Below are 20,912 nucleotides of genomic sequence, written 5' to 3' on the forward strand. Positions count from 1 at the left end.
TTTATTCTGAGGATTTCTCTTCCCCGTGTCTCGGCCTGCTGGCTCAGTGAGTTTAACCCTTTGTGTACTGTGTGTATTGTGTCCATGCCTCTGACAGTGTGTTTGTTCAGTAGGCCGTGCTCCCCAGCTTTCTCTCTGATTGTTGATAAGGAACTCTCTCTCTCCCTTGTGTGCCGGCTGGCTCAGCAAGCTTAACCCTTTGTGTTCTGTGTTCCTGCCTCTGTTTTCTGTGGGTTTGAGGCAAAGGTTTTCTGCCTCCCTTTTGGGTCTTGTGCCTCTGGCCTGTGGCTGGGGGGCTATCTCACCCTTTCCTTTGGTTTGCTGTATCTATTTCTGGCTTTTGTGGCTTTTAGGGTTTCTTTTCCCCTCTGTCTTGGGGAGGGCCTGGCTTCGGTATCTAGGGGTCCCGGGGGGCCCTCTGGGTTCTTTCATACCTCCCTGTGTGTGTTTGGGTTCCAGTTCGTCCGTGAGGCCCGCACGAATGACTCTGTGCGCCTGGGTTCTGGTTCGGCCACGAGGCCCGCCTGTATGCCTATTTCCCTTTCTTCCTGAGGTACTGCGGGGGAGGGTAGCTTAGGGGTATTGTGTAGATGGGGTGTATGGTGGTGGGTCGGTCTCCCCTTGGCCTGGGTCGGTGCTCTGCTGGCTTCAGCCAGGGCCCAAGGGCTCACGACCAACCCAACGGATTACAGAACGCTAAAGCCACGAGCTCGACCGAACCATCTCCCATGCAGCTGCTCCAGCAACTGCATGCTCGGCTACAACAGGTATCGGGAGTTCTGAACACGCTGAGTCAGTGTGTGGACTCGCTGACCGGTACTGGGGCTGCGGAGGGCCTGTCAGCTCTCACCCCGCCGGGTTCCCTCGCACGTGGCCGAGGTATTCGTGTGACTCAGCCTCCGCGGTACGAGGGCGATAGTAAGACCTGCCGGGGCTTCCTCAATCAGTTCCAAATTGTTTTTGAGTTGCAGGCCCGAGATTTTCCGTCGGATAGGGCGAAAGTGGCCTATGTCATCTCCCTACTGGCGGGACCTGCTCTGGTCTGGGCCTCTCCATTATGGGAGAAGAAGGATCCCCTCCTGGATAACTTGGCAGAGTTTCTGAAGCAATTTCGGCTCATCTTTGAGGAACCCGGGAAGCCCTCCTCGGCGGCGACTCAGCTGTTGAACCTACATCAGGGGCGACTCTCTCTCTCTGGGCGAGTACGCCATCCAATTTCGGACCCTGGCCGCAGAGCTAGGTTGGGATAATCCAAGCCTTACTGCGGTGTTTTGGCATGGGGTTGCGGCCAACATTAAGGACGAACTTACAGGTCGGGAGCTGCCCTCAGATCTGAACGACCTCATCCGTCTCTGCACCCAGGTGGACATTCAGTTCAGGGAGCGGGCCTGTGAACGTCGCGCGGGTCAACAGTTTGGAGGGGCTAACTCGAAGAGCTCGCACCGGAGCCCTGCTCCCCAGTCACTGGGTGCGCCCGAGGGGACAGAACCTATGCTCGAAGGGGCTGTGCCTGCATTGCGGAGTGAAGGGGCATTGTGTCCGGAGACGGAAGCTATGTCTCAGTATATTCGGGAGAACCTAGCTCGAGGGTTCATCCGGCCCTCTAAATCGCCAGCGGGGGCTGGATTTTTCTTTGTGGAAAAGAAAGACGGGGGGGGGTTGCGCCCCTGTATTGATTACAGAGGACTTAACGCCATCACGTGGAAGGACAAGTACCCGCTTCCCTTGATTTCTGAGATGTTTGACCGCCTCCAGGGGGCCCAGATCTTCTCCAAGCTCGATCTCAGGGGGGCCTACAACCTTGTGCGGATCAAGGAGGGGGATGAGTGGAAGACGGCGTTTAACACCCGCGACGGGCATTACGAATACCGGGTCATGCCGTTTGGACTAGCTAATGCCCCAGCCGTCTTCCAGGCCTTCATGAATGGCATCTTCAGAGATCTCCTTTACAAGTTTGTGATGGTCTACCTGGACGACATCCTAATTTTTTCAAGGGCTGAGGAGGAGCACCAGGAGCATGTGAAGGTCGTATTACAGCGGTTAAGGGAGAACCACCTCTATGTGAAGCTGGAGAAATGTGAATTTCATCGTTCCAAACTGGTCTTCCTGGGGTACATCATTTCAAACCACGGGCTGCGTATGGACCCCAGTAAGTTGACAGCCATCCTGCACTGGCAGCAACCCACCGGGCGTAAGGCTCTACAGCGTTTCTTAGGTTTCGCGAACTACTATAGGCAGTTCATTTGGAACTACTCGTCCGTGGTCGCTCCCCTTACTGCCTTGACCAGGAAGAACGCGGATGCCCGTAACTGGTCGCCTGAGGTGCGGAAGGCCTTTGCAACCCTTAAACAGGCTTTTGTCGGGGCACCGGTGTTACGCCATCCCAACCCAGCCAGTAAGTTCTTCATGGAAGTGGACGCCTCATCGGTTGGCATAGGAGCTGTGCTGTCCCAGGCCCACTCCAGTGGGAAGCTCCTCCCGTGTGCCTTCTTTTCTAGGAAGTTTCCCCCGCCGAGAAGAATTATGCCATCGGGGATCAGGAGCTGTTAGCCATTAAGTTGGCTTTGGAAGAATGGCGTCATCTGCTAGAAGGGGCACAGGAGCCCTTCACGGTGTTCACGGACCATAAAAATCTGACTTATTTACGAGAAACGAGAAGGCTGAATCCTCGCCAGGCCCGGTGGGCATTATTCTTCTCCCGCTTTGATTTCACTCTGACCTACCGTCCTGCTGAGAAGAAAACCAAGGCGGACGCCCTCTCCAGGTCTATGGAGGCTGACCTGGAGGAGGAACCCCTGCAGTATGTAATTAAACCTGACACCATTGTGGCCGCGATGACGCTAGCAGTACCTGCGGGGTATGACTTTTATGCCACCCCGGCTGAGAGAAAGGACGCTCTAATGGGGGCATGCCTCTCGAATGGCAGGACATCCCGGGATCTTGGGAACCAAGCGGTTCATCTCCCAGCAGTATTGGTGGCCCTCACTCGATCAGGATGTGCAGGAGTTTGTGGCCGTGTGTCCTGAGTGTGCCCAGCATAAAGCCGACTGTCAGAGACCCCAGGGGTTGCTGATGCTTTTACCAGTACCTGAGAGACCGTGGACCCACATTGCCATGGACTTTGTTACGGATCTGCCTAACTCTGAAGGGCACATAGTTGTCTGGGTAGTGGTGGACCGGTTCTCTAAAATGGCCCACTTCGTACCCATGCCTACCCTTCCTTCAGCAGTGAAACTGGCACAGTATTTCATCAGCGCTATTTTTTGCCTCCATGGTCTGCCAGAATCTATTACCTCCGATCGAGGAGTACAATTTGTCTCGAAGTTCTGGTGAGCCCTGAATCGGGCCCTTGAGGTAAAGCTGAACTTTTCGTCGGGATATCACCCACAATCCAACGGCCAAACAGTCTGTCTGTTATTCAGAGTATGGGATGTTTGAATATGGAGGCAGGCTGGTTTAGCAAAACATCTATCTTGGGAATGGGAATTCAAAGTCAAAGACTGTTAGTGTGTGATTTAAGTGGGACATGCCTATCATGTTGTATTGAATGCATTAGAGCCACTGTTTAAACCTTTGGGTTAAATTTCCATTTAGGTTTTTGAACATTAAGGAGAGTGGATATATTGAAACCTTTATGTTCCAGACCTCCTCTTACATAGTAACGTAATAGATGATAGCAGATAATCCAAAATGGCCCATCCAATCTGCCCAGTAAAATGCCATTCCATGCAGTTTTACCCCCACCCCCACCTTTTGCATTTTAATAAGTGCAAAATTCATTTCAGTGCTGTTTTTAATTAAGACAATGCTTTGTTTCCATCCTTTTGCCTTTTAGGTTTCCTATGTGTGCATCCAACTTCTTTTTTTTTATTTTTATTTATTTACTGCACTTGCATCCCACATTTTCCCACCTATATGTAGGCTCAATGTGGCTTACAAAATGTTATAACGACATATAGATGCAGAATATCATAGCAATCATATTAACGGAATAATAATTGTACAATTGTTACAAATAAGAGTGCATAAGTAAACCACATTGGAAAAGAAGTGGATTGATATATAAACATAACATAATGATATCAGGACAAGATATAATATTCAGTCATGAAGATGTAGTTAAGATGAACAAATAGGAGGGTTCCATGATAGTTGTAATAGGAATAATTTGGGAGTCGAATCGTTATGGGGAATCTTTGTTGTACGCCTTTATGAATAAGTCTTTAATAATTTTCGGAAGGTTGTCAAGTCATGTGTTGTTTTTATGGCGATCGGTAATTCATTCCATAGTTGTGTGCAGATGTATGAAAAACTAGATGTATGTACAGATTTGTATTTAAGTCCTCTGCAATTGGGATAATGAAGGTTTAAGCAGGTGCATGATGAACTTTTGTTATTTCTCTCTGGTAAGTCAATTAGGTCTGACATATAGGATGGGGCATCTCCATAAATGATCTTATGAACCAAGGTACATATCTTGAATGCAATACGATTTTTCAGTGGGAGCCAATGCAGCCTTCCTCTAAGGGGTCTGGCACTTTCATATTTCGCCTTGCCGAATATCAATCTGGCTGCGGTGTTCTGGGCTGTCTGGAGTTTCTTGATGGTTTGTACCTTGCATCCTGCTTATAAGGAATTACAATAGTCAAAATGGCTCAGAACCAATGATTGCACCAGTAAGCGAAATGTCTCTCTTGGGAAGAAAGGTCTTGCTCTTCTTAGCCTCCACATTGCATAGAACATTTTCTTTATGACATTTTTTACATGGCAATCTAGATTAAGATTGCGATCAATTGTTACGCCTAGGAGTTTCAGGGTGTCCGCAACAGGGAGAGTGTGGTTTGATGTGTTAATGTTGGGATAATTGATTTTATTATACTGCGATGATGGTATTAGGCATTGTGTCTTTTCTGTATTTGAATTCGATCACTGTTATTGTCTCCACCAGTTCCTTCAAGAGGGAATTCCAAGTGTCATCACCTTTTTGGTGAAAAGGTTTCTCCTGCTACATCATATTCTGTTGCCTAGCTGTGTAGCTTTCTTTCTTTTAAAAAATATTTGCTTCATGGGCATTATTACCTTTCAAATGTGTAAATGTCTGTATTATATCTCCTTCTCTTCTTTAAAGTATAGGTCTTTGGGTCCTCAAGTCTCTTCTTGTATGTCTTTGGCACAAACTCTGTACCATTTTGATTGCTTTCCTCGGAACCATCTCTAGCCTCTGTATATCCTATATACAACCTCCAAATTTTTTTTTTGTTACATTTGTACCCCACGCTTTCCCACTCATGGCAGGCTCAATGCGGCTTACATGGGGCAATGGAGGGTTAAGTGACTTGCCCAGAGTCACAAGGAGCTGCCTGTGCCTGAAGTGGGAATCGAACTCAGTTCCCCAGGACCAAAGTCCACCACCCTAACCACTAGGCCACTCCTCTACCTGGAACTTAGTATTCCAGGTAAGACCTTACCAATGACCTGTACGGGGGTATTATATCCTTTCTTCTGTTTGCTATTCCTCTCTATGCAGCCCAGCAGCCCTCTAGCTTTGGTCTCGACGTTATCACATTGTTCTGTACCTTGACATACTACTACTACTACTATTTAACATTTCTAAAGCGCTACTAGGGTTACGCAGCACTGTACAATTTAACATAGAAGGACAGTCCCTGCTCAAAGAGCTTACACTGTTGTCCCTAGGTCTCTGTCCTGGTCTGTGCACATCAGCCTCTCCCCACCCCACAACACCTATTACATACAACTGCTTTGGATTTCTGCATCCTGCATGCCTCACTCTGCATCCTGGTTTGGCCTTGCCTGACCAGTCCAGACAAAAGGGTTATACCCCACCTGCCAGCAGATGTAGACAGAGCTAAACTGTTAGACCTCTTTATATAGCCTGGTGCAGCCAGGAAATCAAACTATATTCTCCGTCTCACCTGAGGGATGGGCATGTGTGCTGATTCAGCAAATAAAAGGACAGCACTGGTACATCTACTTCTGCAGTGAACTCGAAGGCCAGGAATCAAGGGATGAGAAAAGGTGACAGTCATGGGTGATGTATCCTCCCTTCTTATTTACTTATTTAGCAATGACTTAGTCGGTCAGTTTATGGAGGGAATCCCTCACCCTCCATTCATTATCATTAAAACATATAACATTAAAACAACTCATAAAACAATAACACTAACAAAGATCTACATACCTGAATCAGCTAAAAGTGAAGTAGCATACCCAACATCACAAGACTCATTAGCTCAATTGAGCCCTGCTGCTGTAATCACAAGGGGCTGCGCTAGCAATTCCTGGCATGGCAAATGAGAGGAAGCCCATTCAATCCCTATGGGCTTCCTCATTTGCAGCATGGGACTCACTAGCAGGGCTTAGTAAAAGTAGCCCTAGGTGTGTTCACCATCCATTTTTCACTATTACAAAGTGGACAAATGGGCATTAGTATGTGCTTCCCTAAGAGGTACTGTTGTATTGTGTCTTAAACAGAGTGACTACTGGTGAGTATAACCGAACAAGATATTCTTTAACTCTGATCAAACAAGCTCTCCCAAAATCTTAAATAAATAGTCTCGCTTAGATATAATGTGGGATATAAATCAGGTAAATAATTAGCTTGCTTAGGCTGCACAGATAATGTGAGATAAAATATGTACAGATATGTCTGAAATATGATATGCATGTATACCTTCTGTCTCCATGAGATCAAAACAGTAAGGAACATTTCCAGGGATGTTTTAATATTTGTACTATACAGTATGTATATGTGTGGACAGATATATATTTTTTCTGCTTTTTTGAAATGTACTGTATTTTATTTTTAATTTTAAGGTTAAAACATTGGCAAGACCTGAACTATCCTTGTTTCTGATCAAATACTTGATGACACTCATTGTTGGCATCTCAGCAGTCTTCTGGGTGGGAAGTAGAAAGACTTGCTCTGAATGGGTCAACTTCTTCAACAGGAATCGCAAAAGAGAGTAAGAATTTTCTATTGATGGGACTGAAAGGCATGTAGAAGAAGATGATTTTATTTATTTATTTGAATCCCACATTTTCACACCTATTTGCAGGCTCAATGTGGCTTACATAGTACCGGAAAGGCGTTCGCCATCTCCGGTATAAACAAATACAAAGTGATGTTGTGGTAGGATAAGGTTCATGTGGAGTAGACACATTTAGGGGATCGTAGAGCTGAAGAGTTATGTTGTGTCCATTACGTGCTTTGGTTTCATTGTGTTGTAGAGTTCAGGTATTTAGGTTGGATCTGTAGGGTATGCCTTTTTGAACAGGTTAGTTCAATGCAGTTGTTATTTGTGGATTATTTTCTTTTAGAACCTGTCTAATATATCACATGCACAAAAATATGTATCTTTTTCACAGATATGAGCCTTTTCAGAGAGAATAGCTACTGAGCATTTTTGAAATGTAATCCTTCTAGTTAATGCAGTAGTTCACAGCAATAGTAAGGTTATGAATGTTGTACCACTCAAGGTTTCATTGCCTTCAATGCTTAACACCTTCACTGTGTTTGTATTTGTTTTCCAGCCCAATCAGGGAGAGCAGAAGAGTACTTCAGGAATCATGTGAATTCTTTTTAAAGCATAATTCTCAAGTGAAACATAAGAAGCACTACAAATCTAGTTCACACAAATTAAAGGTTATCTCCAAGTCCATGGGGACAAGTACAGGTGTCAAGGCAAATCATGGAATTTCAGCAGTGACAATAACCAGTCATGACATTTTAAGCCAAGAGGCATGCACAGAAATGAAAGGCACCCAAGAAACATTAGTAAAAGACATGAAAGGGCTTGAAACCTGCACCCATAAAGTAAATGATGACCGAGAAGAACATTCATCACAAGCACCATCTGGTTGTGCGATGCCCACACTACCGATGGAAAAGAAAAGCAAGACTGGTGGTGGTAACAAGTTAAGCAGCTTATCTGAAAGTGTGCAACCTATGACTGAAGCAAGGTGAGGCGCTGTATTATTGCGTGTTGTTTTTTTTTTTTTGAGTGGGCTATAATTCATAATGAGAGATGCTATTTTTGAAGCCAAAACAGCACGAACAAAGTCTCTTATGTTCTTTGGTAGCTCATAGGTTTATTCATCTGTACTGTTGGGGAAAGGGTTTTTGAAAATTCTGTGACATTTTGTATAGGCAGTAATTCTATAACTGGGTACCTCCATTTAGGTTCTCCAAGGGCAAAAGTGGAAGAGTAGCCTAATGATTAGAGCGCTAGACTGACAACCAGAGCATCCCTCTTCAAATTCTGTTGCTCCTTGTGATCTTGGCCAATTCACCTAACCCTTCCTTGCCTCAGGTACAAAACTTAGACTGTAAGCCTTGTGGGTAGAGGGAAATACCTAGTATACCTGAATGTAACTCACCTTGACCTACTACCGAAAAAGGTGTTAGCTAAATTCAAATAAATATTCTATAACAGAATCTAGGCATTTAAGTTCCCTTATAGAATACTAGTGTAACACAGTATTAGCATATTTCAAATTTAAGCATCCATACTTATTATTTAAAACCTATAGCTTGCTATATCCAGTAATCATAGTGGGTTACAGCAAAACAGACATTACAGAAAGGAGAAATAACTTAAAATCATCACGTAATTCTCATTACTTCAATCCATCAGTATCTATTAATAAATATTACATTATTTTATGGAATCTGCATAAGCAAGTTAAAACAAGAGTGTTTTGAGATGCTTTCTAAACGTTGATAAATTTGAAATATTTTGCACACTAATTGGTAATGCATTCCATAATATTGGAGCTGCAACTGTAAAAATTGATCCTGAATTGCACATAATGATTCACAGATCTAATGGCTCCCTAATAATGCAGTTACACCTTAAGAAATCTCATCATTTAGAGCTTTTTGTTTCTGATTCACATTTGTTTTGTAAGTGTAATGTAAAATCTTTTTTTATTACAAACATATATCCAATAGAATAAATAGAATCATAGCAACGAATATACAAAATCATCAGAGAGCCCCCTTCCCCCAATCCCACCAATCAACCAGCCCAGCAACCAAAAGGACCACCTCCAGCAGCAGCAGGGTCTTGACTCTTATAACCCTCCACCACTGTCCACAGCAGTTAATACCAACCCCCTAACAACCCTCCCCCACCTCCCCAGAAGTCCAAGAAACACTCGGAATCCCTTAGGGTATAGCGCAAAATCTATTCAACACTTGGCTATGTGCCATTGGAGAACTGGAGTTGAAATAAGCCCCATACTGAACAATAGACAACTCTAGCTGAAAAATATGCAAGTTGCTTAATTGTGCTGTAGAGAAAAAGCCCTCAGAAACCGGACACAAACTGCCTAGGGTTTTGAACGTGGTTATGAGCTGTAAGCTTAAATCTATAACACACGCTCAAGTTCTATCACTGGGCAAAAAACTTCACACAGCACTGGCAGTAAACTTAAGCCTCAAGCAATATCTTTGTAAATCAATCACTCTTGAGGTCTCCTTCTGAAGACAGCCCTTTAAACAGCAGCACGATAAGAAAACTTCCAGTTATCTTTGAATGAAGCACTCGTCGTTATCCGTTCAAGGGGGACCACTGTTTCACCTCAGAACACGGCTTCTTCAGGAACGGAGTGCTAAATTAGCAATACTGAGGGCTCAGAGCTGAAAGTAACTTTTCACTGGTTGGAATGAAGAGCTATATGGATTCTGTTATTTGTGAAAAGCTACTGTTAGAAATATGCAATCTGTCCCTAAAATCGAGTGTAATACCGGAAGACTGGAGGGTAGCCAATGTTACTCCGATTTTTAAGAAAGGTTCCAGAGGAGATCCGGGAAATTATAGACCGGTGAGTCTGACGTCGGTGCCGGGCAAGATGGTGGAGGCTATTATTAAGAATAAAATTGCAGAGCATATACAAAAACATGGACTGATGAGACAAAGTCAGCACGGATTTAGTGAAGGGAAGTCTTGCCTCACCAATCTAATGCATTTTTTTGAGGGGGTAAGCAAACATGTGGACAATGGGGAGCCGGTTGATATTGTATATCTGGATTTTCAGAAGGCGTTTGACAAAGTGCCGCACGAAAGACTCCTGAAGAAATTGCAGAGTCATGGAATCGGAGGTAGGGTATTATTATGGATTAAGAACTGGTTGAAAGATAGGAAGCAGAGAGTAGGATTGCGTGGCCAGTATTCTCAGTGGAGGAGGGTAGTTAGTGGGGTCCCGCAGGGGTCTGTGCTGGGTCCGTTGCTTTTTAATGTATTTATAAATGACCTAGAGATGGGAATAACTAGTGAGGTAATTAAATTCGCCGATGACACAAAATTATTCAGGGTCGTCAAGTCGCAGGAGGAATGTGAACGATTACAGGAGGACCTTGCGAGACTGGGAGAATGGGCGTGCAAGTGGCAGATGAAGTTCAATGTTGACAAGTGCAAAGTGATGCATGTGGGTAAGAGGAACCCGAATTATAGCTACGTCTTGCAAGGTTCCGCGTTAGGAGTTACGGATCAAGAAAGGGATCTGGGTGTCGTCGTCGATGATACGCTGAAACCTTCTGCTCAGTGTGCTGCTGCAGCTAGGAAAGCGAATAGAATGTTGGGTGTTATTAAGAAGGGTATGGAGTCCAGGTGTGCGGATGTTATAATGCCGTTGTATCGCTCCATGGTGCGACCGCACCTGGAGTATTGTGTTCAGTACTGGTCTCCGTATCTCAAAAAAGATATAGTAGAATTGGAAAAGGTACAGCGAAGGGCGACGAAAATGATAGTGGGGATGGGACGACTTTCCTATGAAGAGAGGCTGAGAAGGCTAGGGCTTTTCAGCTTGGAGAAGAGACGGCTGAGGGGAGATATGATAGAAGTGTATAAAATAATGAGTGGAATGGATCGGGTGGATGTGAAGCGACTGTTCACGCTATCCAAAAATACTAGGACTAGAGGGCATGAGTTGAAGCTACAGTGTGGTAAATTTAAAACGAATCGGAGAAAATTTTTCTTCACCCAACGTGTAATTAGACTCTGGAATTCATTGCCGGAGAACGTGGTACGGGCGGTTAGCTTGACGGAGTTTAAAAAGGGGTTAGATAGATTCCTAAAGGACAAGTCCATAGACCGCTATTAAATGGACTGGAAAAATTCCTCATTTTTAGGTATAACTTGTCTGGAATGTTTTTACGTTTGGGGAGCGTGCCAGGTGCCCTTGACCTGGATTGGCCACTGTCGGTGACAGGATGCTGGGCTAGATGGACCTTTGGTCTTTCCCAGTATGGCACTACTTATGTACTTATGTACTTATGTACTTCATTCAAAGATAAGTGGAAGTTTTCTTATCGTGCCGCTGTTTGAAGGGCTGTCTTCAGAAGGAGACCTCAAGAGTGATTGATTTACAAAGATATTGCTTGAGGGTTATTGCCAGTGCTGTGTGGAGTTTTTTGTCCAGTGATAGAACCTGAGCGTGTGTTATAGATTTAAGCTTACAGCTCATAACCACGTTCAAAACCCTAGGCAGTTTGCGTCCGGTTTCTGAGGGCTTTTTCTCTACAGCACAATTAAGCACCTTGCATATTTTTCAGATAGAGTTGCCTATTGTTCAGTATTAGGTTACATTGCTTTTACTCTAGCTTACTGCGCTATTTTTGGGTTTGTTTTCTCGTTGAAATAAGCCCCCCAAATGGATAAAAAGCCCCTTTGCCTCCTAAAGTGAGTCTGAGCCCAATAAGCTTTCTAAACCATTAGAGCATGAAACTTATTCTTCCAATACCAAAAGGAGGGAGGCTGGTCTTGGAGCCAATGATTAAGCACGCAGTTCTTACCCACTATATATGCCTTACTTTAAAACTGTTTAGCAGCCCTACTCTGGACTCCATAAAGGCAGGGCATGTTAAAAAGAATGCCAGCTCCTATAACCTGTAAAGTTAAGCCCAAAATGTATTATAAATGCCTAATCACAGTCACCCAAAAGGCTTGAACACACCTGAAACTCAACAAAGCATGAAGGAATATGTTATCCTGAGCCTTACACGTCAGACATCTTGGACTGCCAGCACAACCTGCATGAAAAGCTTGCTTCTAAGAAAAATATATTCTATAAATAATACGATACTGAACTCCCATAACTCAGCACTGTGCACAATCCCCAAGATGACTGTGATCAATGTTGTAAACTGAGAGATGTCCACAGGACATCCCATATTGTGAGCCCAAGCAACCTTCAAAGAGAACCACAGTGATTGAAAATTACTCAATTCTTTATATAACCAAGGTAAAGAGACTCTACCCAACACACCCCCCACCCCCCGTAAAAAAAAAATCCCCAAGGTGTATTACCCCATCAAGAAGATATGCCTCGAGAATCCAACATAGATATGAGATAACTGTAAATAAGCAAATTCATCTGCTGGCAAAATAGCAACTCTCTGTTGCATATCTGTGAATGAAAAGAGGGGCCCTGTCCTGCAAAAAGTGTTCTATAAGATACTCATGGTCCGACAATGTCAGAAAACCATATTGCCCATCCCAGGGGAAAAGTCCGCATTCTCCACAAGTGGGAGAAGATCACTACCAGTAGGAGGCTGTCCCCTAAAGCCGCAATATAGTCCTCCACAAATAATGTAGAGGTCGCAAAAGAATACTATTCTGACAGTCCTCCGGCACCCTGGAAGAATGAGCATGCAATAAGTAATTTGTGGCACGGATGAAAATAAGACTCTTCAAAACTCAAATCTGTGAAGGTACTAGTCTCACGAATCCAATCATGAAGATGGCAGAGAAGGCAAGCCTGATTATACAACTTGAGGTTAAGAAGGCCATGGCCTCCCCGGCCCCAGTTTTCCTTCCACAACACAAAACACCCTACTATCAGTCGCAAAGCTTGCAGATCACGCTCAAGAAGGTGAATGGGGAGTGTTTGGAGCACATATAACCAACAACAAAAAAATAACCATCCAAAACAAACTGATTCTCCCAACAAGAGACAGAGGAAGATGATTCCAATATTCCAGCTGATCTTTAGTTTCCTTCAGCAATTTGTCCACGTTCAGTCTATAAATGGAGGTGGTGTTTAACGGCAGCAAAATACCCAGATAGCCAAAAAACCCATTAGCCTAATTCAACAGGAAGGACTTCCCCTATATCTTATGAAAGGAATCAGAGTCCGACAAGCCCTCAGACTTAGCCAAGTTCAATGTGAACTCCAAGAAGTCCCCATACTCCCGAATACACTCCATCAAGGTAGAAAAAGAATCCTGAGGCTGTAAAAGATAGACTAATAGATCATCTGTGAAAGCAGTGATTTTAAAGACCTCCTTACCTATTTGAATACCTCAAATCTCAGGATTGAACTGAATCTCCCTAATTAAAGGGTCAAGAGCGAGGACAAAGAGCAGTGAGGAGAGGGGACAACCTTGTCAAGTTCCCCAACAAATAGGGAAAAAGTCTGAGAAAATCCCATTTACCCCACAATTGAGCCTTAGGTTCCCTGTACAAAGCTTGGATAAGCAGTAAAGAAGAAAACATGAATTCCATAGGCTTCCAACACCACATTAAGAAATCCCCAAAGCACTTTATCAAAGGCTTTCTGTGCGTCAAAGCTAATCAATGAGGAACGTTGATTCTTACTGTTCGCCTGCTCTCTAGAGTCCAGAATATTCCATATATTTTTCACTGTAACACAACCACTCACAAAACCCACTGGCAGCGAAGCTATTGTAGATAGTAATACTCACTGACTTCTTTGGGTGACAAAAGAAATGGATGAAGGCCTTGCGCTAGATGTAATCTACTTGGATTTCAACAAAGCCTTTGATACAGTCCCCCACAGAAGACTCGTGAATAAGCTGAAAGGGCTGAACTTAGGACCAGAAGTGGTGATCTGGATAGAAAACTGGTTGACCGACAGGTGGGAGAGGGTGTTGGTAAATGGAATCCGCTCGGAGGAAAGAATGGTGAGCAGTGGGGTTCCTCAGGGGTCGGTGCTGGGTCCCATTTTGTTTAATATATTTGTGAGAGATATTACTGAAGGGTTGGAAGGAAAGGTTTGCCTTTTTGTGGATGACACAAAGATAGCCAATAGAGTGGATACTCCGGAGGGAGTAGAAATGATGAGAAGGGATCTCCAAAAGTTAGAAGAATGGTTGAGGGTCTGGCAGTTAAAATGTAATAGTGTACTATTCTGGGGTATACGTTACTTTCCAGTTTTACTTTTCTTGAATCAGTATTGACACAAAAACCAAAATAACAAAAACATAGTGTAAAAATGTGCGACAAAACATTTTTTTTCTTTTTCAATATGCTTGTTGTGCTCAGTATCTGGGTAGCCTTTGCTGTTTCGACTGACCATTCAACTTTAAGGTGTTACCCGGGTTAACATCATAGCACACCCTACCTCCTACCAATAGTACTGGCTGGCGTTATTGTAGTGTTATATATTTTCACAGTTTTTATGTATTAGCTTTCAAACTATAATGACCTCAACTATGGGGTGTGGTAGGGTACTTATCTCGATCCTCCGGGATTAATTCAGGTTGTTACCAGAATCGGCCCCAGTTGTTGTGAAAGGTGCAATATAGTGAACTTAAATTCGAAGGTTGTTCCCTGACATTATTATACTCCCATCATATTGGTAGTTCCCTTTGTAGTTCCCGACATGCTGGAGAGCGCTTTGGAAGCAGGCAAAGCCTTTTATCAGGCACAACCTGAATTTAAAGTGGACAAGGATAGGAAGCGGGCAGAAAGGAGAGAAGACAGGGACCCAGAATGCTAAAGACCCGGTGGCACCATCCAGCTTGGAGTGTCATTGCCTGCTACAATTGTAGGGAAAATTCCCAACCTGAGAACAGAAATGGTGTATCACTGATGGGAGGAAAGGGATTACCTCCTGAGCCCACCGATAAAGGGTTCCCTCAGCTTTGCACAATGACATGGGAAAAGTGTACTGCTATATTAGAAGCCGACTGAATTTCGGATTCAGCACTCAAACCAACCTAATGCAAACCAGCCTTCTCCCACTTCCTCTGACAGAAAGCACTCCCCATCCTCCGTAGACCCTCCATGGGCCTACCTTGTAAAAGCCCTGGTGGTGTAGTGGTGTTTTCGGGACATAAGCATCCCAAATTGCTCCTGCCCCCTTCCACCACATTGAAAAAAATGGCATCTGCGACTTCCCATGGCAGCCTCACAAGACTGCTGCAGGAGGTCGTGGCTGCCATTTTGGAACTGGGAACAGCCTGAGCAGCAGCATTAGTTCTTACCACCACTTAGTAAAAGAGCCCCTAATCATACTCAAACTAAAACCAAAAATATTTCCCCACAGTTCAGTCACTGCACTGCATCATTTTAGTAGGTTCAAAAGAGCATGGAAATGTAAAAGCAAGGACTCCTATGAAGAATTGTATAGATAACTGATTTATATAAATATTTTCTAATTTCAGAGTACCACTTGCAGGAGAATTCACTGAAACTGTTGAAACATCTTCTCTACATGCCAGCTTTTCTCTGCTCCCCACCTTTTCTCAACCCAGCAGCAGCAAGGGATCTATAACGATGCCAAGAAGCTCCACTCCTGATGCAGGAAGAGATCAAGATAAGGGAACAATACTTCCAAGTGCTTGAATGAGCACATGAATGGTTTTGGTTTTAAAACAGCTTTCTTCACTCACTCACTCACACACACAAACTAAACTGAGTATTCTGTTACAATTAATAGAAAGGATGGTGCAGACAGTGTCCAAGAGGCAAATTTGTATTTGATATTTCTGGTCTCATGCACTAGCTCCTGTTGCTTGATTTGTTTCTAGTCCCTTTTAGGACAATGACATAGATATGCTCGATTCTTGTGATACTGTTGTAACTTTCAGCCTGTCCCCTGGTTGTTCCACATAATGAGGAAAGGAGCAAAGGTTCTTCCTGCACCAGTGGATTGACATGATGGAGCATATGTTCCCTATATGCGGGAAGGACAATGTTGCACTGAGGACTCTCAGTACAAGCAAATCTAGAATTGAACTACAAATTCCAGCAACCTTTTCTGGTGATGTAATGACGGTTGTCATGAATGGGGATTCTGATAGTGGGTAGAGATGGTGGAGATTCTGAACATACAGGTGTGTTGCCTCCTGGGAGGAGCCAGGGAAGTGGGGAGTGAGTTGGGATAAGAGCCACATAGAAAGTCTGACTTGTTGCTGGGAACTGTATTGCCTTGGCAGCAACTAGGATTTATGAATTATGGTTTTTGAACAGTTTCTTTGACCTGAATATTAACTAGTACTGTCCAATTTACGATTCAAATCGATTCGTCGATTTGTTTTAGGTGAATCGATTCGTTGATTCATTTCAGAAAAAAATTGGCAGTCTCGATTCGGGATTTCCCTCTCTCCCTGCTGTCACCCAAGCCGCTGACACTTCTGCTGCTTTCCTCCCTCCTGCCTGCTGTCACCCAAGCTGCTGCTTCCTTCAATAGCAGCAGTGACAAGAAGATAAATTTTACTCACCACTGGACTGGTCTCTCTGTTGGCACAGGCTGCCGGCTGTGCCCCAAAACAGGAACTGATATCAGCCACGTCAAGCCACTAATGCAAGGAGGTTTGATTGAGAACTTGCACTAATGGAGAGTCCCAGTTAGGTTTGTTTCCCTTTCCCTCTCACTTATATTTTCTAACATGCTGGCTTGTACCAGGATACGGATGTACACAGAGGAAGTATTGGTTTCATTGGTAAGAGTAGTAATTTAGCTCTAAATGTTTAATCATTGTGTAATCTGGAGGGGCTGGTTATAGGGACTCCTGTATTTGTGCAGCGATGTTTTCACATACTAAAGGGCCACAAAAACAGACATGATGTTATGAGAATCAGGTGCTTAACAATCAGACTTATTATTTATAAGTACAATTTAAAAAAAACAACTATGAATTAGGTTGAAACCTGGTAGCATTTTAACATCTTTTTTTTTTCCTGTGCCTATATCAAAAGAAAGAAATGGCATGTGGGAACCTGCTCCTATTACCCGCCAAGTTCATACAAATTTAACTATGTTCAGTGGAAAATACATCTGTTGGCTCAGGCTGCTGTTTCATTGTTGCTACCAAGTATTACATATTAAGGGCATTTGCTTTAAACTTTGTTTTAATTCCTTTAACCAGTCCTTACATGCTTTTTTTTTTTGTTCTGTGTTAATGATTTTTTTAAGAAAAAAATGTCATTGAGCTCTTCTTGTTTGTCTGCTTTTTGAGTGAAGGAAGCAACTTCATGGTAGGAATACTTTTAAATGTCCTATGTGCCCTAAAATTGGTGACTTTCTGGCCCTCTGCCCCACAGGCTGAACGAGCTGAGCTGGATTGCAATGTGTTTTTGGTTTTTGGCCTCCTCTGGCAATATGTTAGCTTTAGGATCACTGTTTTATTAAAACATATACAGTGCACTTCATTTAAGTGCATGTCGGATAAGCGCATTCTCTGTTTAACTGCATGCCGTACTTCGGTCCCGTTTTGGGCACCATCAATTTCTATGGGGACAAACTTCGGTTTAGTGCACCACTGATATGTGCAATATTCATTTATATGCATGGTTCAAGACTGGTACATCAGAATGTAATTTTTTTGGTCTGCTTCTCGGGGCCATACCTTCCAAGAACCTCTTGTCTTAAATCAGCTATCTTTCTCTTCTCTGTTTCCTACATCCTTTAGTGGCCAGCTGCCACAGCTTCCAGGAGGGGTTACATACTCTCTTATGTACCAAAGGCCTCAAACACTTGCTCCAAACTAACTCCCTTTTCCAGGGATCATTCACCAGGCCTGGCAAGCTTTTTCCTGCCTGCTTCCAGGTCTGTCTTCTCCTGCTCCTGCGTGCCGCCCAGGACATGGATAATTACATTAACATGATATCGCGTTAATGCAATCTTCCGGGTCCCGACTCCCGGCACAGACAAGAAGAGAGGACAGAGCGAGGGAGCAGTGCAGCAGTAACTCAGGTGCAGGGCAGTGGCCCAGGTGTGGGGAGCAGGGGCATGACATGGTGGCCAATGTGGGGGGGGGGGGGGCAGGTGCGCAGCAGTCCAGTCCTGCCTTGGGCCTGGCTGTGTCTCTTGGTGACCCTAGATAGGTGGGCCTTCCAAAACTCCACCCCCTTACCCTTTGTCCTGCATTTCTTTCCCTGCCCTCTGACCCCAGATCCAGTACTAGTGCAGCCCTGCCCCCGGTGCTGGCTTCGCAGGCTTCCTTCTGTTGCATTCAGAAAACCGGAAGTGACGTCAGCGAGGACGGGATGCGGCAGAGGGAAGTCTACAAAACCGGCACAGGCAACAGAGGTGCGTTGCTGCTGTACCGGCAAAGATGCTGAGGTAGATCGGAGAGGGCAGGGAGAGTTGCTGGGCCACAGGAGGGGATTGCCAGATCGAGGGGCGGAAGAGAGGAGATTGAGGTGGCTGCTACTGAACTTTTATGGTGGGCATTCAAGGTGGGCTTGTGCCCACCTGTAACTACACCACTGCTTCAGTTTGACCAAGCTGTTGAACTTCTCTATGGCCAGGTAGATGGTTCATTCTGTTACTCTCCCATGAAGCTTGACTTTAGCCAGTTAACTATTCTTTTCCTTTTAGCACTGTTGTATTATCAACTTGCAGCTTTAGTTTAGCTTTTATGCTGACCCCTAGGTTGTTATCTGTGACAGTGCAAATCCCAGTCATTCTCAGAGGCATTAGACTCCTGTTCATCAACAGTATCACATGCTTATTTGTAATCAGTAGCTTTGTGCTCACGTTCATTACTGGAAACATCAGCATTGCCATATAGTTCCCCTATAGCAGTTCATCAATAGAATAATGCTGCCCAGCCCTCTTGGATATTCTCTACCGGTGTGATGGCTTTAAGGTTATCCTGGCCATGTCCACTCAGGCCACTCTCCCCAAGGCAGTCTCAGGGCCTTTTGCCTTCTCAGCAACCTCTTTTGTAGCTTCTGGGCTAAACAGCTCTGAGAATTTTTGTTCTCTAATTAATCACACCTTCACATGCTGCCTGTTAAGTTTGAGGCCTCATAGTCCAAATCGATATTTTCAAAACCTATTTATAGATGTGTTTCTATGCTGTTCGTCTGCACTGCGTCCAAATTTCAAGGGTGTGTGTTAAGGATGGGATGTGGACGTACCTAAGACTTGGACATTTTTTAGCGATAATGGAACAAAAAAAAAACTGTCCAAGATTAAAACTAAGACATTTTGAGCTAGACCTGTTTTTAGAACGAGTAAGGCACGAAAAGGTGCCCTAAATGACCAGATGACCACTGGACGGAATCAGGGATGACCCCCCTCCCACCCCTAAAAATGTGATTAAAAACATCACCAGCCTGTATGCCACCCTCAGATGTTATACTCGGTCCATTAGAGCAGCATGCAGGTCCCTGGAGTAGTACAGTGGTGTGCAGCTGGTGCTAGAGAGTGCGGTGAAATGGAAGAAAGAATCAGTTATTTTAAGATAAAGGCTCTTTGGGAGGTATAGAAGGGCATTTTCAATATGACATCTAAGTTCAACTTTAGACATTTTGCACAAGACGTCCAAAATCCGAATAGGAAAAAAGGGAGCATTTATTTGAATTCCATTGCAGTGCCCCCTAGGGTGGCCCATTGCTGTCCTGGGATGTCTGGGTGACCAGTCTACTAAAAAAATGTTGGCCCCTCCTACATCCCAATGGCTTGATTTTCTACATTTTTCACTTAGACGTTTGTTTGTTTGAAAATGATAAAAGTGCAAAGCAGAAAACCTTGTTTGAAATGGTATTTTGGGGGGGAAAAAATAAAGATAACCGTTTTCCTTTTTTTCGAAAAGGAGTAGTAGTAGTAGTAAGTGTGACAGTGTTGATTAACACCATTAGGAACCATCAAAGATGGATTTTCAGTTGCTTTCAGGTTTTGTTTTGTTTTTGTTTTTTTTGGGGGGGGGGAGGGGATTTGTTATGTGGCAGTTTAAAGATTATTTGAAAATTCAAAAATCAAAAAATACTGAAGAGCAAGACCACAAAATATAATCAACAAAAACTTGCTCTGAATGCTAACAGTAACCCAAGAGATATCCAACTACTACTACTACTATTTAGCATTTCTATAGCGCTACAAGGTGTACGCAGCGCTGCACAAACATAGAAGAAAGACAGTCCCTGCTCAAAGAGCTTACAACTGACTTAATTTATTAAGATAAAGAAACCTCAATAGCCAAGGGAGCCTACAATGATGGTCTACCCTTAAAGAGGCACTTATCATAGGTTTCAATCAAAACTCTGGAAACAAACCTCAGTGGAAAACAATTCCAACTAGAGAAAAAAACCACAGAGACCAAAAAACCAGAGAAAGCAGACAAAATCTCTAGGATTAGTGTTAGAACACTACCCCAAAAAACTACTGAAACAGTATCCAAAACATGCTGCACGTGCACGGAATAGAATAGTAGCTACTTAGCTTCTGCACCCGGGTGGTTACAGCAACTTCACAATGGTTGCTAGTAGTCATCCACCAGGTTCATCTCAAAATAGTAGTCTCTCCGTAGCACCCAGCAGCTCCCCGACAAGGAGCCCCCTTGTTTTGCTTCTGCTTCATGGGGAAAAAACACCAAGGACAAAGAATTTTTCAGTCATGCAACAAGACACAAAGATGGCGGCACTCCAAATAAAATGCCTTCAGCAGAAGATGCCCCTTTAGTGACATCATAGAAAAAGGAAACCAATCAGAAATATGCAAATAGTAAAGAAACTTATTAAAATAACAACCACAGGTTAAAGGAACGCTTCCCATTCTAAAGGGCAGACCATCATTGTAGGCTTCCTTATCTATTGAGATTTCTTTTTCTTGGGTTACTGTTAGCATTCAGAGCAAGATTTTGTTGATTATAGTTTAAAGATTATAGAATAATAGTAAATTTATTATACAGC

At 43.8% G+C, this 20,912-nt stretch overlaps 1 protein-coding gene across 1 annotated transcript in view; it reads left to right on the forward strand.

The window, feature by feature from the left end:
• FZD6 (frizzled class receptor 6) overlaps nucleotides 1-16,425 on the forward strand; it is a 69,590-nt gene extending 53,165 nt beyond the window's left edge. Inside the window, exons 4-6 of the mRNA XM_030217564.1 lie at nucleotides 6,838-6,986; nucleotides 7,555-7,983; nucleotides 15,434-16,425. Coding sequence (XP_030073424.1) covers nucleotides 6,838-6,986; nucleotides 7,555-7,983; nucleotides 15,434-15,614 — 759 coding nt within the window. The 3' untranslated portion in view covers nucleotides 15,615-16,425. The remainder of the gene's footprint in view (nucleotides 1-6,837; nucleotides 6,987-7,554; nucleotides 7,984-15,433) is intronic.
• The last annotated feature ends 4,487 nt before the right edge of the window (nucleotides 16,426-20,912 follow it).

Source organism: Microcaecilia unicolor, chromosome 1, assembly GCF_901765095.1.
Source record: "Microcaecilia unicolor chromosome 1, aMicUni1.1, whole genome shotgun sequence".
NCBI lineage: Eukaryota > Metazoa > Chordata > Amphibia > Gymnophiona > Siphonopidae > Microcaecilia > Microcaecilia unicolor.